General features: G+C 37.5%; 2 protein-coding genes and 1 pseudogene across 2 annotated transcripts; all 3 read left to right on the top strand.

The window, feature by feature from the left end:
- The first annotated feature begins 6,238 nt into the window (after positions 1–6,238).
- On the top strand, positions 6,239–8,261 carry LOC103949933 (cytochrome P450 71B34-like). Its single transcript, XM_009361072.2, has 2 exons — positions 6,239–7,173; positions 7,585–8,261. Exons 1-2 carry the CDS (start codon positions 6,241–6,243, stop codon positions 8,203–8,205), a joined length of 1,554 nt encoding a protein of 517 aa, XP_009359347.2. The 5' UTR covers positions 6,239–6,240; the 3' UTR covers positions 8,206–8,261.
- A 253-nt stretch (positions 8,262–8,514) lies between these two features.
- Positions 8,515–11,400, top strand: LOC103949839 (cytochrome P450 71B34-like). The gene is made up of 2 exons (XM_048585331.1): positions 8,515–10,460; positions 10,695–11,400. Exons 1-2 carry the CDS (start codon positions 9,528–9,530, stop codon positions 11,313–11,315), a joined length of 1,554 nt encoding a protein of 517 aa, XP_048441288.1. The 5' UTR covers positions 8,515–9,527; the 3' UTR covers positions 11,316–11,400.
- Positions 11,401–15,555: 4,155 nt separating this feature from the next.
- On the top strand, positions 15,556–17,637 carry LOC103949934 (annotated as a pseudogene).
- Positions 17,638–17,851: the final 214 nt, after the last annotated feature.

Raw genomic sequence — 17,851 nt, 5'->3', positions numbered from 1 at the left:
TTACATCCTAGCATGCCTGTTTCTTTTAATAAATCCAGAACATATTTACGTTGTGACAAGAAAATACCTCTAGCTGACCGAGCAACTTCCACGCCAAGAAAATATTTCAAATCTCCCAAATTCTTCATCTCGAACTAAGCTTCAAGGTTTTGTTCTAACTTCATCATCTTTTCGGAATCATCACCCGTTATTATCATGTTATCCACATAAATAATTAAGGTTGTCACTTTACCACTTCTCCGCTTCACAAATAATGTATGATCTAAGTGACTTTGATAATACCCAATCCTTCTCATAACTTGAGTAAATCTGCCAAACCATGCACGAGGTGATTGCTTAAGTCCGTAAAGTGACTTTCGCAACCTACATACTCTGGTTTTCCATTCGGCATTGTACCCCAGAAGAAAATCTATATATACCTCTTCTTCCAAGTGCCCATGAAGAAAAGCATTTTTCACATCAAACTGTTTCAGTGGCCAATTCAAATTTGCAGTTAAAGAAATCAAAACTCGTACTGTATTCATCTTCGCTACTAGAGAAAAAGTTTCATGATAATCAACACCATAAGTTTGAGTATAACCCTTTGCTACTAATCTTACTTTATACCTGTCTATTGATCCGTCTGCCTTGTACTTGATCGTAAAGACCCATCTACATTCAATCGGTTTCTTGCCTTTAGATAGCTCCGTTACCTCCCATGTATTATTATTGTGTAGTGCGATCATTTCTTCATCCATTGCAACAACCCATTTAGTATCCTTCAAGGCCTCCTCAACTCGGGTTGGTGCTTGGATTGCTTCCACATTATTTACCTGGCGTTCCGGTGCAAGGTTCTTGCATGACACCTAATTTGCTATTGGATACTTTACTTTTCCTTCAGGAGAAAACCTGTCAAGAGGAACACCACGATTTTGCCTTGGCGGCAACTTATATGCACTTACATCATTATTTGGATTAGTTACATGAGCATCTGTAGTACTTATCTTAGGGATATTCAGAGTAGACACATTAGGTGGCACTATCGAACTAAAGAGAGAGAGGGTGATGTGGGTTCTGCATACGACACTTCTTCCCCTGAAGTATTTGGTTCGGCAGTAGGTTGTTGTATTGTTATAACTTCCTTGGTAGGACCTTGCCAAAAACCTGCACTTGTCTCGGCAGGCAGCAGCTGAAGGCCTATATCATTCTCAGCAGTTTCTTGCCGAGAGACTGGTGTCCCATTTTCATTCTTGTCGTCAACACATTTTCCCCCTGAACTACATATCACATCCCTAGTACCTTTAACCACCCAAGATGAACTTGATCACCACTAGTGTTCTCCACCTGGTGATCTAAAGGTGATGGGATCGAAGAATAAAAATACTCTAATTCAGAAAAAGTAACATCCATAGTCACATACATATGTCGAGTTTTAGGATGATAACACTTATACCCTTTTTGTTGGGAGGCAAAACCAACAAAAACGCACCGAAGGGCACATGGATCCAATTTGCTACAATGAATCTTGTGAATATGAACATATGCTACACAACCAAACACATGAGGAGTAAGGGTATTAGTGGATACTACAGGAATATGTTCTTTCAATACTTGAAGAGGTGTACGGAATTCTACAACCCGAGATGGCATATAGTTAATCACATACACGACATAAGTAACGGCTTCAAGCCAAAAAGGTTTAGGCACGAACGCACCAATAAGTAAGGCACGAGCAGTTTCCAAGATATGACGATTCTTTCTCTTAGCAACCCCATTCTGTTGCAAAGTATGTGGACAGGTAGTTTGATGAATAATTCCACGATCTTGTAAAAACCGGGATAAGTCAGAATTTATGTACTCTCCACCATTGTCAGAACGCAAAACTTTAATATCAGTGGAATACTGAGTTTTAACCATTTGTTGAAACAGACGAAACACATCAGAAACCTCACTTTTATTTTTCAACATATACAACCACGTCATACGAGTGCAATCATCCACGAAAGTAACAAACCATCTAATTCCCGAAGTAGTACTAACAGGGGAAGGCCCCCACACATCAGAGTGTATTAGTGCAAATGGAAAAGATCTTCTATTCATACTTGGAGGGAATGAAGCACAATGGCTTTTGGCTAAAATACATACTTCACATTTCAATTCTGAGTCTTCAATACCACTGAATAAATCAGGTAATATATGTTTCAAATAACCAAACAATGCATGCCCCAAACGATGATGCAATAACAATACATTTTGTAGATTACTATTACGTGACGAATGAACCAAATTAGCTTTTCCAGGAACCACGTCATCCACATAATATAGCCCATTTCTCTTAGTGCCACTCCCAATGATTTCCTTTGTCTGAATATCCTGAAGCAAGCAAAATGAAGGATACATTACTACAACACAATCCAATTGTTCAGTGACTTGAGGTACAAACAATAAGTGATGGGACAATGACATAACCAATAAACAATTATGTAACGGAAGAGAGGATGTAGGAGACACTGTTCCCGCTCCAATAGCAGCAGCCGTAGTACCATTGGTAGTTGCCACACACTTTCTATGAGAATCTTTCATGGATTGAAACAAAGTTCTATCATACATCATATGATCACCAAAATCCAAAATCTAACCTGTATTCATCATCGTAATAGTACACGAGAACTACTTGCAATAAAATATTCTCACGACAATCACACCAATATCCAATTATTGCAGTAGACTCCACGGATAAAACTTGTAGATACTCAGCAAAACCAATATAATAACATACGGATAGTAGCAGCACTATAACAGCAGCATGCCACTAAGAGCTTCTGTGATTGTTGATGCACGACAACTAGAAAACCAGAAAGCAGAGCACACGGCAACAAATATAAAACTGGCAGCAGTTATAAACACGGCCCAACAATTTGTTGAAGTCCAGCAATTTCCCACGGTACAAAAAATATTGCCGATATACGACAATTATAATCTAACAATGCTGCAATTGCTACTTACAATTGCACATCAATTGTATCACCCACGGTATTTGATAAAACACAACTTATGGCAGCAGCAAAACAAAGCTACTGCAATTTCAATAGGCACGACAGCAGTAGAACAAGCCTGCTATAATTCCAACAGTCACGGCTCGACTGATTTCTGCAAGAGGCAGCGCAGGAACAAGTCGGACAAGCACAGCATCGAAAGAAAAATATCGTTTTACAGTTTCTAGGGTTACGGCAACTTGGCTCTGATGTCAAATAGAATTTTACAGGGTTAACTTTTCTGTATTCCACAATTATGAATAAAAGGTCCATACAATCCATGTTACAAAAGGAAACAAAATAAAGGACACAATATCCTTCCTAAAACATGACTCTAGTAATTACAAAATATTTGCATTCTTTTTTTTTTCCTAAATATTGACTTATTCCAATAGATATGTGGAATAGTTTGAGATTGTTCATGGAGCATGAGAATTCAGTATTGGGATATCTGAAGAATAAGTGTATGGCACATATGGACATTAGGGCAGAATGGTCAATATAGGAGTCGCGTGATGAGTTACAATTATAAAGGATAACTAACAGGTGAATGGACGATGTGATATGACATGATATGTGATTAAGCTTTTGATATTATACTATTTTCTAGAGTTTGTAAAAAGACATTGCTTGACTGACATGTAACATATTATACTTGCTCACCATTTTATTTTACAAATGATTTACTTGGCAAGACATATACTAGATGAGCTAAGTTTGTGTTAGACGTGATATTTATTTCATTTATTTTGTACAATTGTAAGATTTTCGGATTATTTATGTAAAAGAAGTTTGTCGTCATAAAAGAAAAATCTCTCCTCGCATGCGTGAAATTCTCTCTATAGGGAGGTCTGACATATTAATTGAGGTGGTTTTTTATTTTATTTTGGATAATGCTAGAGAAACTAAATTTATAGACAAAATTTTGAAAACTAAAGGACATGGAAATTGATGATTGGTTTATCACTTAAATGTTAATAAACGTGCTCATTCCTATTTGTGACACATCATTTAGTTGTAAATTTAGTCTCCAAATTTAGTTTTTCTAGCATTATCCTTTTGATTTTACGCTGGGTAATGATTGATATTAAAGCGGTATGTAACTGTTGAATTAAGTGATGCATAATTTTGGGGGATTTCTTTGTCATAAAGGAAAAAGTTTAAAATAGGCATGGAGGAGCATGGATGTAACCGTTGAATTATGTGATGCATAATTGAGGGGGATTTAATTATGTGATGCATAATTGAGGGGGATTTCTTTGTCATAAAGGAAAAAGCTTAAAATAGGCATGGAGGAGCAGGTATGCAACCATTGAATTATGTGATGCATAATTGAGGGGGATTTCTTTGTCATAAGGGAAAAAGCTTAAAATAGGGCATGGAGGAGCAGGATGGTGTTATTATATTTGTATTTTTTATTTAACAAATAATATATTATCTACATTAAGAAAAATGGGTTGGCTTAGCCTCATAATGGGTTAACAATAATATAGTTCAAATTCATCTTTTGGTCAAAATCGAACTCAAGACTTCTCACTTACAAGTTACAAGTGAAGAGGATACCACTATACTCTTAACACAGGTTACAGCAAGTGGACTGCAAGATTGGGAGCTTTCCTGTTTCTGCAGCTGAAACATTATTCTCCATATTTTCCATAAATGGAGAGTCACGGTGCATGCTCTGCATGGTGATCAATAAAAGGATAATATTTGCACACTATCAGAAAATGTGGTTTGCCTTACAAAAGCTTGCCTGACAAACCATATTTCATTAAATAAAGACTTTTTATCGGACAAATTTTTTAGTTGGTAAGGTGGTGGGGTTGGGGTTGCTAAAGAGATCATCTACTTGAATTATATTGTGTAGACCACAATGTAACGGTTAATTGTTAGTTAAAAAAAAAACTATTAGAGAAGGAAATCAACCATCAACTGCCACCTCATATGATCTTAAAAATAAAGTCTAAAAACATAATCTCCCTATCATTTTCCTTCCCTTTTTAACTCTCCCTCTCCCTTCTTCTACGTCATGCATTCGCTTCCGTCTTTTTCTTTTTCCCCTCACTCATCGAACATGACATATGGGAATTTCGATTAGTTTTGATAGAATTTGAAGCATCTTATTAAAATGCTCAACACTCAAGATATCAAAAAACCACCAGCAACATGATAAGCTTTGTGAATAACCTCTAGAGATTGTTAATTAAAATGCTCCAAATATGTGTAACAAATTTCAGAAAAAGAAAAAAAAATAGGGCGGAACATGCTGATAAAGTTCTTTGCAAATCTGTGTAACAATTTTCAGAAAAAGAAAACAAATTGGTGACAAAATTATGTAAATTCATTGGAGAAGAAGAGAGTGAGAGCAGTGGCGGATCTAAATTTTTAACATCAAGTGATCCTCTTATAAAAGCTTAAAAGTATTTAAAAAATAGGAGGGCCGTAAAAGCTACAGGTAGACATTAATGCTTCTTCAACTATGATATGGTTATTAGCACTTCAAAAATCTCATTCTATACTCCAAACTTTCTATATTAAGAAAGAAAAATACACTTGTAAGAAGTGTAGAATGAAATTTTTGGAATGCCAATAACACTTCCCAAATAAAAAACATAAATATTTCTTGTGTTATGAGTCTTTTTGGTTTTCTCCAGCCACCTGGATATGTCAAATAGAGAGTCTGGTTTGGACTCGCTTTTGAGCGAGTCCGGCTGCACGTCTCTAACCTTAATAAAAGAGTAATGATATTCATACTATATTTTTGTACTACATTTTCATACCACCTTAGGTGACATCTGATATGGACAATCACATCATTTGAAAAATTTGCAAAACCCAAGAAAAGGAAGGAGAAGGAGTCCTTGTATACCATAATCATAATTTAATTAACTAGTTTTTCTTAATTATTAGTTTATTAAATAATGAATTAAATTTAAAAATCTAATTAATTCAAATGATATGGCTGTTCATATCAAATATCACCTAAAATGATATGAAAATATAGTACAAACACATGGTATGAATATAGTTACTCTTAATAAAACGATTATTTGAATTCTTTTCCTACTATTAAATACTATAATAGCCAATAATGTGATTAAAATATTCATATGCATTGAAAGACATACATGATGCATCCCCTTTAGGATACCGTCACGAAATCTCTAGCTCTTCTTATATACAGACGAAGACCTCAGAAAAAGCATATCATTAGAAAGCTCCAACCATGGCTCTCATCACCCCCGTAATGTTCTGGCTTCTACTTCTCCTACTTATCCCTCTACTTCTTCTACTTAAAAAGAAGCAAAATGTCGATAAAACCCCACAAAATAAGCAAAAGCACCTTCCACCAAGCCCTCCCAAGCTCCCCCTCATAGGCAACTTACACCAAATCGGTTCACAACCCCACCGAACCCTCCTCCAACTCTCCAAAAAGTACGGGCCCGTCATGCTCCTCCACCTCGGCCGCGTCCCCGCCGTCGTAATCTCATCCGCCGAAGCCGCCAAAGACGTCTTTAAAACCAACGACCTCCACTGCTGCAGCCGCCCCACCTACGCCGCGTCCCGTCGGCTCACGTACAACTATCTAGACGTGGGATTTTCGCCCTACAGCGACTACTGGAGAGAGATTAGAAAAATATGCGTGGTCGAGCTTTTCAGCGTGAAAAGAGTCCAGTCTTACCGGTCAATCCGTGAAGAAGAAGTGGCTAAAATGGTAAAATCAATCTCTGATCACTCTTCATCTTCTGTCGCTCCTGTCGATGTCAGCGAAATATTGTTTGCCCTAGTTGCAAGCATATTGTTTAGAGTAGGGTTTGGGACAAGCTTGCAGAGCAGCAATTACAAGAGCGGTAAGGCTATTCACAAACTCCTTCACGACATCGAAACCATGCTAGGAGGCATGTCGGGAGCCGAGTACTTTCCGGCATGGATTGGGTGGATTATCGACACGGTTACCGGTGTGCAAAAGAAGTTTGATCGGATTTCGAGCGAGTTGGATGTGTTTTTCCAGCAGCTCGTTGATGATCATTTGACGGCTGGGAGGAAACAAGAAGAACATGAAGACATAATTGATGCGTTGCTTAGAACATTGAAGGAGCAAACTGGCGTGGTTGGAGCTGCACAACTTGGTCATGCTAGCGTCAAGGCTGTCCTCTTGGTAATTATTAAACTCATTCAGACCAATGAATTATTTGATCAATTTTTGTAATATAATTTTCATAAAAACTGCTATTTATCAGTCACCGACAATATTGAGTTATTTTAAAAGAAAAGACAATATCATTGCTCTTTCAAAGAAAAAGGTTTTGTTTATAACTTTAAACATTTTTTACTACTTTTTTACGGAATTGAATCCGATCCGTATCCACTTTGTGGAGATAATCTTCACATCTTAGTCATTCATCATGTGTTATGCTGTCAGAAATTATTTGACTTTTTTTATCTAAAAGTAAACATAAATAATATCTGATGAAAACTGACTGCACAACGTACGATGAACGATTAAAATATAGAGATAAAGACTTTTTTTTACAAACGCATATTGCTGACTATAAGACTTGCGAATCAGAACTTACTATTAGGTGGAATAGACACTGGTGCAATTACAATGTGGTGGGCAATGGCAGAGTTAGTTAAGAACCCTAGAGTGATGAAGAAAGCGCAACAAGAAGTCAGAAATTACATTGGAAACAAAGGATTAGTCGGTGAAAGTGATGTGGAGCAGCTTGAGTACCTAAAGATGATAATCAAAGAAACTCTAAGACTGCATCCTCCAGCTCCAATGATTCTTCCAAGAGAAGCCATGTCCCACTTCAAAATCCAAGGCTATGATGTGGACCCCAAAACACGCATCCTTGTGAATGAAGGGGCAATCGCACGAGACCCTAAGATTTGGAACGACCCAGAAGAGTTTTTCCCAGAAAGGTTTGATGGAAGCTCGGTTGATTTTAAAGGACAACATTATGAATATTTGCCATTTGGAGCTGGTCGAAGAATGTGTCCAGGGATATACATGGCGACAACGACACTACAGTTTGGACTTGCAAATCTTCTCTACTGGTTTGATTGGAAATTGCCCAATGGGATGAAGGTGGAAGATTTGGACATGGAAGAATCAGCTGTCGCTTCTCTCACCGTGCCTATGAAAAATCATCTCTTACTTGTACCCCAGAAATTTTATCAGAATTAAGAATCCTAATATCATTAGGATTTGGGAAGATGAATTTACGATTAAGATTGAATTGAGTTAAACTGATATGTTTTCATCTTCTTATGTTATAATTAAATAAAAAAATGATTTTCATACTTTTTATACTCCTTTAGTTCCATAAATGGAGAGTCAAGAAGCATGCTCTGCATGGTGATCAATAAAAGGATAATATTTGCACACTATCAGAAAATGTGGTTTGCCTTACAAAAACTTGCCTGACAAACCATATTTCGTTAAATGAAGACTTTTTATCTTACAAATTTTTTTAGTTGGTAAGGTGGTGGGGGTGGGGTTGCTAGAAAGATCATCTACTTGAATCATATTTTGTAGACCAATATGTAAGGGTTAATTGGTTTTTTTTTTTTTTTTAACTATAAGAGAATGAAATCAACCATCAACTGCCACCTCATATGGTCTTAAAAATAAAGTCTAAAAACATAATTTCCCTAACATTTTCCTTCCTTTCTTAACTCTCCCTTCTTCTACGTCATGCATTCCCTTCCGTCTTTTTTCTTTTTCCCCTCTTCTCATCCAATATAACATATGGGAATTTCAATTAGTTTTGATAGAATTTGAAGCATCTTATTCAAATGCTCCACATTCAAGATATCAAAAAACCACCAGCAACATGATAAGCTTTGTGAATAACCTCTAGAGATTGTTAATTAAAATGCTCCAAATCTGTGTAACAAATTTCAGAAAAAGAAAAAAAATAGGGCGGAACATGCTGATAAAGTTCTTTGCAAATCTGTGTAACAATTTTCAGAAAAAGAAAACAAATTGGTGACAAAATTATGCAAATTCATTGGAGAAGAAGAGAGTGTGAGATCAGCGGCGGATCTAAATTTTTAACATCAAGTGATCCTCTTATAAAAGCTTAAAAATATTTATAAAAAAAAAAAAAAAGAAAAAAAAAAAAGAGGGCTGTAAAAGCTACGGTACACATTAATGTGATTCCACAACTGTGATAGGGTTAAAATAAAAAACATAAATATTTCTTGTGTTATAAGTCTTTTTGGTTTTCTCCAGCCGCCTGGATATGTCAAATAGAGAATCTGGTTTGGACTCGTTTTTGAGAAAAGCGAGTCCGGCTGCACGTCTCTGACCTTAATAAAATGATTCTTTGTATTCTTTTTCTACTATTAAATACTATAATAGTCAATAATGTGAGTAAAATATTCATATGCGTTGAAAGGCATACATGATGCATCCCCCTCAGGATCCCGTTACGAAATCTCTAGCTCTTCTATTATATACAGACGAAGACCTCAGAAAAAGCATTTCATTAGAAAGCTCCAACCATGGCTCTCATCACCCCCGTAATGTTCTGGCTTCTACTTCTCCTACTTATCCCTCTACTTCTTCTACTTAAAAAGAAGCAAAATGTCGATAAAACCCCACAAAATAAGCAAAAGCACCTTCCACCAAGCCCTCCCAGGCTCCCCCTCATAGGCAATTTACACCAACTCGGTTCACCACCCCACCGATCCCTGCTCCAACTCTCCAAAAAGTACGGGCCCGTCATGCTCCTCCACCTCGGCCGCGTCCCCGCCGTCGTAATCTCATCCGCCGAAGCCGCCAAAGACGTCTTAAAAACCAACGACCTCCACTGCTGCAGCCGGCCCACCTACGCCGGGTCCCGTCGGCTCACGTACAACTATCTAGACGTGGCATTTTCGCCCTACAGCGACTACTGGAGAGAGATTAGAAAAATATGCGTGGTCGAGCTTTTCAGCGTGAAAAGGGTCCAGTCTTACCGGTCAATCCGTGAAGAAGAAGTGGCTAAAATGGTAAAATCAATCTCTGATCACTCTTCATCTTCTGTCGCTCCTGTCGACGTCAGCGAAATGTTGTTCGCCCTAGTTGCAAGCATAGTGTTTAGAGTAGGGTTTGGGACGAGCTTGCAGAGCAGCAATTACAAGAGCGGTAAGGCTATTCACAAGCTCCTTCACGACATCGAAACCATGCTAGGAGGCATGTCGGGAGCCGAGTACTTTCCGGCATGGATCGGGTGGATTATCGACAGGGTTACCGGTGTGCAAAAGAAGTTTGATCGGATTACGAGAGAATTGGATGCGTTTTTCCAGCAGCTCGTTGATGATCATTTGACGGCTGGGAGGAAACAAGAAGAACATGAAGACATAATTGATGCGTTGCTTAGAACATTGAAGGAGCAAACTGGCCTGGTTGGAGCTGCACAACTTGGTCATGCTAGCGTCAAGGCTGTCCTCTTGGTAATTATTAAACTCATTCAGACCAATGAATTATTTGATTAAATTTTTTATAATAATTTTCATAAAAACTGCTATTTATTAGTTACCGACAATAATGAGTTATTTTAAAAGAAAAGACAATATGATTGCTCTTTCAAAGAAAAAGGTTGTGTTTATAACTTTAAAAAACATTTTTGACTACTTTTTTCAAGCGCATACCATTTTATGTTGCTGACTATAAGACTTGTGAATCAGAACTTACTTTTAGGTGGAATAGACACTGGTGCAATTACAATGTGGTGGGCAATGGCAGAGCTAATTAAGAACCCTAGAGTGATGAAGAAAGCGCAACAAGAAGTCAGAAATTGCATTGGAAACAAAGGATTAGTCAGTGAAAGTGATATGGAGCAGCTTGAGTACCTAAAGATGATAATCAAAGAAACTCTAAGACTGCATCCTCCAGCTCCAATGATTCTTCCAAGAGAAGCCATGTCCCACTTCAAAATCCGAGGCTATGATGTGGACCCCAGAACACTCATCCTTGTGAATGAAGGGGCAATCGCACGAGACCCTAAGATTTGGAACGACCCAGAAAAGTTTTTCCCAGAAAGGTTTGATGGAAGCTCGGTTGATTTTAAAGGACAACATTATGAATATTTGCCATTTGGAGCTGGTCGGAGAATGTGTCCAGGGATATACATGGCGACAACGACACTAGAGTTTGGACTTGCAAATCTTGTCTACTGGTTTGATTGGAAATTGCCTAATGGGATGAAGGCGGAAGATTTGGACATGGAAGAATCAACTGACGCTTCTCTCACCGTAGCTATGAAAAATCCTCTCTTACTTGTACCCGAGAAATTTTATCATAATTAAGAGTCCTAATATCATTAGGATTTGATAAGAAGAATTTACGATTATGATTTTTTTTGTCAAACGATTATGATTGAATTGAGTTAAACTGATATGTTTTCGTGTTCTTATGTTATAATTAAATAAAAAAATGATTTTCATACTTTTTAGGGTAAATTACATAAAACTACCTCAACAATTGAACCAGTGACAGTTTCATACCCCATTTTTATAATATGTCAATGTCATACCTTATCTTACGAATTTGTGACAATTTCATACATTTCGTCAGTTTGTCTGTCAATCTTCCGTTAAATAGTGATGTGGCTTAAGAAGGGACCCACTTTCTATTAAAAAATTAATAAAAATTAATTAAATATTAAAAACTAAAAAAATAAAATCTTTTTTTTTTCATGGGGAACCCACCCCCTAGCTCCCTCACCCTTTCTTCTCCATCCATCCGTGTGCCCCCCCCCCTAACCTACCTTCAATGCCAAAACCAGACCCCCTCTCCCCCGCGCCGCCCTCTCTTCCTCCATCTCCACCTCCCTCCCATGGTGCTTCTCCCCCTCCTCCTACACACCCATCACCCTCACCAAATTAATCCCTATAAATACCCAAACCCTAACCCCTATAATTTGAATTCGCCAATTTAAAAATAAAAAATAAAAAAAATTTCTTCTGCATCTCCCCCACGCGAATATGTTGTGACACAGAGGAGCATGAGCAGGTTGAGGACACGGGTCTGTAGTCTTATTGAAGGGAGTGCAAATTTTTCTTTGAGACCGCAACTTAGCGGGGGTTATGCAGGCATTTGGGTGTTGGGAAGTCGTTGAAAGAATTTGAAGTTTTGGGTTTTGATGGAGGGGTTGAGAGTTGGAGGTTAAAGGGAATGGGTGCTTTGATTTCCAAGATGCAGCAAGTTCAAAGCTTGCTGTGATTTTGGGTTGAAGGTTGCAGAGATTGCTAAAGGTGGGGGGCTGAAGGTTGTAGAGATTTTTGGGGGAGGGGGGGGCGGGTGAGATGGGAAGAAAGGTGTGAGGGATGCAAAATTTTTATTTTTTTAGTTTTTAATAATTTGTTAATTTTTTATTAATTTTTTTAAGAGAAAGTGGGTCCCTTCTTAAACCACGTCACTATTTAACGGAAGGTTGACAGACAAACTAACGGAAGATATGAAATTGTCACAAATTCGTAAGATGAGGTATGACATTGATATTTTTTAAAAAAGGGATATGAAACTGTCACAAGTCTAATAGTTGAGGTAGTTTTATGTAATTTACCCTACTTTTTATATTCCTTTGCCACATTCAGTTTCATTGTTTTTATCAGTTGATTTGTTCAATTCATAGGTCGTAACAAAAGAAGGAAATGTAGAAATCATTAGCATTAAATAATTAGAAAACTACATTACAGTCCTTGAAAAACATCACTTTTAAACTAAAATCTTGTCTAGGATAAACTATTCAGTTCTTTGATTCGTGTCCAAGTCAGCTATTACATTCCATGTGAGGTTAAATTTTTTATGTAATTTTTACTATATTTTTCTTTGTATATTACCTTGTGAATAAAATGACTCAAAATTAGTGTAAATTATTTTATTATTTGGTAATAAAAACATTATATATTTAATTTAGGGTTGAACTCTATTTACTACCATCATGTTTCGTGGTTTTCAACATTTAGTACATCAAGTTTTTTTCGTCCCAGAGTCATACCTAAAGTGTTAATTTTGGGACAGTCTCATACATCCGTTAGTCAAACTGTTAATTCTCCCGTTAAGTGATGATGTGGCGCCTAGGTGGACAATGATTGGGTGCCACATGTCATAAAAAATATTAGGGTAAAGTACAAAAAATTACCTCAACTATTGGTGTCACGACACTTTCATACTTTATCTTTTTAAATTGACAATGTCATACCTCATCTTTAGAATTTGTGCCAATATTATACCTTCCGTTAGTTTGGTCGTTTATTTCTCAGTTAAATGCTGACGTGGCTTGATCTGGACCCATTTTCTATTAAAAAATTATTAAAAACTAAAAAAAAAATCATTTAATAATTTTTAAATATTAAAATACTAAAGAAAAGTAAAAAATTAAAACTAAAAATTGAAAAAAAAAAACCCTCACGTCCCCTTCCCCGCCCCCCTTTCTCTCTTCTTCCCCATCTTCATCTTCTTCCCCTTCCAGCGCCCTTCTTGCAACCCAGAAAAAAGAAGAAGAAGAAAAAGAAAAAAACAATTTATCTTCCCCCCCCAACTCGTGATTTTTCCCGACCCCCCTTCCTTTCTTCCCCCCTCCCGTCTTCCCTAAACCCGAACCCACCCTCGCACTCACTACCTGCAACCCAAAAAAAAAAAACCCCAGTTCGTCCGTTCCCCTTCCCCCTCATCCCCCGCACCCACCTTTTTCCCTCAACACCCAGTCCACCCATTTTCTTCGTGCCCAGGTTCTCAACCTTCGGAATCGGCCTGGCGAAGGTTTCCCAAATTCCGATGGGGAGAAATGAGAGAAGGGGGGAAGAGGACGAACTGAGTGTTGGTTTTTTTATTTTTTATTATTATTATTTTTTTAATATTTAAAAAATATGAAATGATTCTTTTTTAGTTTTTAATAGAAAATGAGCCCCGGATCAAGCCACATCAGCATTTAACTAAGAAATTCATGCCAAGCTAACAGAAGGTATAACATTGGCACAAATTCGTAAGATGAGGTATGACATTGTCAATTTTAAAATATGATGTATGAAAGTGTTGTGACACCAACAGTTGAGGTAGTTTTTTGTACTTTACTCAAAATATTAAAATAATTAATTAAATAAAAGTTAAAAAAAGATAAAAATAAAACCTATCCTTCCCCCCCCCCCCAACGTAGAAGAAGAAGAAGAAGAAAAAAAAAAAATAACTGAATCTGCAACCCAGAAGAAGGAGAAGAAGAAAAAAAAAATTCAAATCTGCAACCCAGAAGAAGAAGAAGAAGAAGAAGAAGAAGAAGAAGAAGAAGAAGAAGAAGGAGGAAGAAGAAAAAGAAGAAAAAGAAGAAAAAAAAATCAAATATGCAACCCAGAAGAAGAAGAAGAAGAAGGAAAAAAAAAATCGAATCTGTAACCCAGCAGAATGAGGAAGAAAAAGAAGGAAAATAATAATAATAATAATAATAATAATAATAATAACAGCAGCCCAAACCCAATTCGTCCCCAACCCCCTCCCCACAAAACACCTGCCTTCCTCCCCCGCCCTGCGACTGAGAACGCGAACCCATACCATGAACTCCGTATTTTTCGATTTTCATTATGGGTGAATTTCGAAAATACTTTGAGATGGGAAGTTTGAGTTTGAGATGATTTTTGGACTGGTTTTGTGGTAGATATCCATTATGTGAAAATGACGAACTGGTTTTTTTTTTTTTTCCTCCTTCTTCTTCTTCTGCGTTGGGGGTGCGTCGGGTGGGGGGGGGGGGAGGGATAGGTTTGTTTTTTTTTTTTTAACTTTTATTTAATTAATTAATTTAATATTTTAATTAATTATTTTTTATAGAAATAATAAAACAAAAAGTAATAGGAATATAAAATGTTGACGTGGTTTAACCGTGACCACACATCACAGAAGGGCATGGGGAGAGTATGGAAATGGGAGAGCAGACAATCCAGCTCCGACACAAAGTTAGGGACAGCAGATCCCTGGCCTATGGAGTCACAGGTGTTGAACAAGACTTGTAATAAAGAACTGCTGTTTCAAGTTTGTACGCATCTAATAGAAATATCTTTGATTTCTTTTTTTACTTGTTGGTCTTGAAATTTATCAATTAATCACCAGTATTGTGATAATATTTTTTTCTTTAATAAAAATCTTTGTCTTCACGTGGAAGTGCATGTAACTTGGATAGCAAGGTTTCATTGCCGAGCAGGACCTTGTCCAACAACCGATCAATAAACTCATGAGTTCGTCCAACAAGTATCCAATGAAGCTAAACACAAAGTTTCTGGATATGTAACAATGTGCCAAATACTTGTGTTCCTCTTTCGGGGAATGAGCTTAATCCTTCATTTGCAAAAAAACCGATTGATTTTCTTAAAATTCATTTAAAGATGATTACTAGAAAAAAGCATTCAAATCAGAGTTCGTTGAGTAATCTAATATATCAAATAAATATATAGTTCATCAAGAGTATATTACTTGGTACCTAAATCATTGATTTGTTTAATACATTCGGATAACTAAACGAACTTCGGTTCAAACGATTTTCTTAGGGATGATCTTCAAATGAATTTAAAAAAATTAAACGGTTCCGATAATAAAATTTCTACGGTGAAGATACGTCTTTTGCTAGTCCAAGAATGAGCTCATTTCCTAAGTGGGAACATATATCCCATATGTTTTATCCTTCTTGGATCTAATTTTTTATTTTTAACTAAAACTAATGAGTATTACCAATTTAGCTGCATTTCACAATATTTTAAGGGAAGTGTTATTGGCACTTCAAAAATCTCATTTTACACTCCTCACAAGTGTATTTTTCCTTCTAAATATAGAAAGTTTGGAGTGTAGAATGAGAAATTTGGAGTGCCAATAACAATTCCCTATTTAAAAAAAAAAAAAAAGAAAAGTTGGATAAGGACCAAATATTCTTTTATCAAAAGTAGGCTTTCAGTATTACAGCCTGCAGATATTTAGAGAACACCACAGCTTATATAAGATGGACAAAATCTAGCTAGGAGATTCATTGATCATAAAAGCTTCAAATGGCTCTCATCGCTCCTTTCTTCATATGGCTTCCATTTCTCCTCCTCCTCATCCCTCTACTTCAGCTCAAAGAGAAGCAACATCTCCCTAACAAGCCACAAAAGCAAAACCCCCTCCCACCAAGCCCTCCCAAACTTCCCCTCATAGGCAACTTACACCAACTTGGCTCCTCATTACACCAATCTCTATGGCAACTCTCCAAAAAGTACGGACCAGTCATGCTCCTCCACCTCGGCCGCATCCACGATCATAATCTCTTCCGCCGAAGCAGCCAAAGATGTCTTAAAAACCAATGATCTCTACTGCTGCAGCAGACCCTCCTCCACCGGTGCTCGCAGGCTCACCTACAACTACCTAGACATTGGATTTTCGCCTTACGGTGATTACTGGAGAGAGATGAGAAAAATATGCGTGCGCAAGCTTTTCAGTGTGAAGAGAGTCCAGTCATACAGGAAAATCCGGGAAGAAGAAGTGGATAAAATGGTCAATTCAATCTCTGCCTCTTCATCTTCTGGTGTTCCTGTTGATCTCACGGAAAAGTTGTTTGCTATCGCGGCTAGTATAATTTTTAGGATTGCGTACGGGACAAGTTACCGAGGGAGTAAGTATGAGCATGCTAAAAGTATTTATGAATTGATTCAGGATACTGAGGCCATGCTCGGAGGCATGTACGGAGCTGACTACTTTCCGTCTTGGATCGGGTGGGTTATCGACAGGGTTTCCGGCGTGCACAAGGAGTTGGATAGGATTTCGAAGGAGTTGGATGGTTTTTTCCAGCAGGTGATTGACGATCATCTGAAACCTAGGAGGAGAGTTGACGATGAACAAACTCATGAAGATATAGTTGATGTCCTACTAAAGATTAATTGATTTTGTATCTATCATTTTTTTTTCTTACTATGATGTTACAATTGTGAACCGGAATCTATTTTTAGGTGGAATAGACGTGTGGGCGATGGCAGAGCTAGCTAACAACCCTGGACTGATGAAGAAAGCACAAGAAGAAGTCAGAAAATGCATCGGAAACAAAGGAAAAGTCACAGAGACTGAAACAGATCACCTCCAATACCTCAAGATGGTAATCAAAGAAACCCTAAGACTGCATCCTCCAGCTCCAACGATCCTTCCCAGGGAAACTGCGTCCCGTTGCAAAATCCAGGTTTATGACATTGACCCCAAAACCCTAGTTCTTGTTAATGCGTGGGCAATCGCACGTGACCTCAGGTTTTGGAAGGACCCAGAAGAGTTCATCCCTGAAAGGTTTGATGGAAGCTCCGTTGATTACAAAGGACAACATTTTGAGTTTTTGCCGTTCGGAGCTTGTCAAAGAGTGTGTCCTGGAATATACATATGGGAACGACAACGGTGGAGCTTGGACTTGCAAATCTTCTCTACTGGTTCGATTGGAAATTGCCTGATGGAATGGAGGAAGATCTCAACATGGAGGAAACAAGCGGCTCCCTTTCCCTCACCGTATCTAAGAAAACTCCTCTCAACCTTATCCCTGTGAAATTTTGTCAGAAAGAATAAAAAGGTTCTCTATAAGCGGTACCTACGCGTAGTCAAGTTAGCTAGAGTTGTGTATTTCCTCTCCTTATAAATATCGCTTGAATAAAAAACAGAACTGCTGCACATTTACATATTTTTCTTGTTACTGACAAAGGTTTACAGAGTGAGGTTGAGTGGATTGATGATTCAACGTCTCTGTTTGTTCATGTTTTTGTGTTTCTGGATGTTCTTGCATTATACAACTCGAGAAACTAGTACAAGATACGAGTAAAAGGAAAAAAATGAACCAACATCGTAAATAAAACAT

The sequence above is a fragment of a genome, unplaced genomic scaffold (genome assembly GCF_019419815.1).
Source record: "Pyrus x bretschneideri cultivar Hongxiangsu unplaced genomic scaffold, Pyrus_bretschneideri_v1 Contig22, whole genome shotgun sequence".
Lineage (NCBI taxonomy): Eukaryota > Viridiplantae > Streptophyta > Magnoliopsida > Rosales > Rosaceae > Pyrus > Pyrus x bretschneideri.
The sequence above is the reverse complement of the archived record's forward strand: the minus strand, read 5'-3'. Positions and strand labels throughout refer to the sequence as shown.

Bases quoted from the DNA above. Each gene is read 5' to 3' on its own strand.
- LOC103949839 (XM_048585331.1), top strand. From the start codon at position 9,528: ATGGCTCTCATCACCCCCGTAATGTTCTGGCTTCTACTTCTCCTACTT. The intron at 10,461-10,694 runs GTAATTATTAAA...CTTGTGAATCAG, and splicing joins GCGTCAAGGCTGTCCTCTTG to AACTTACTTTTAGGTGGAAT.
- LOC103949933 (XM_009361072.2), top strand. From the start codon at position 6,241: ATGGCTCTCATCACCCCCGTAATGTTCTGGCTTCTACTTCTCCTACTT. The intron at 7,174-7,584 runs GTAATTATTAAA...CTTGCGAATCAG, and splicing joins GCGTCAAGGCTGTCCTCTTG to AACTTACTATTAGGTGGAAT.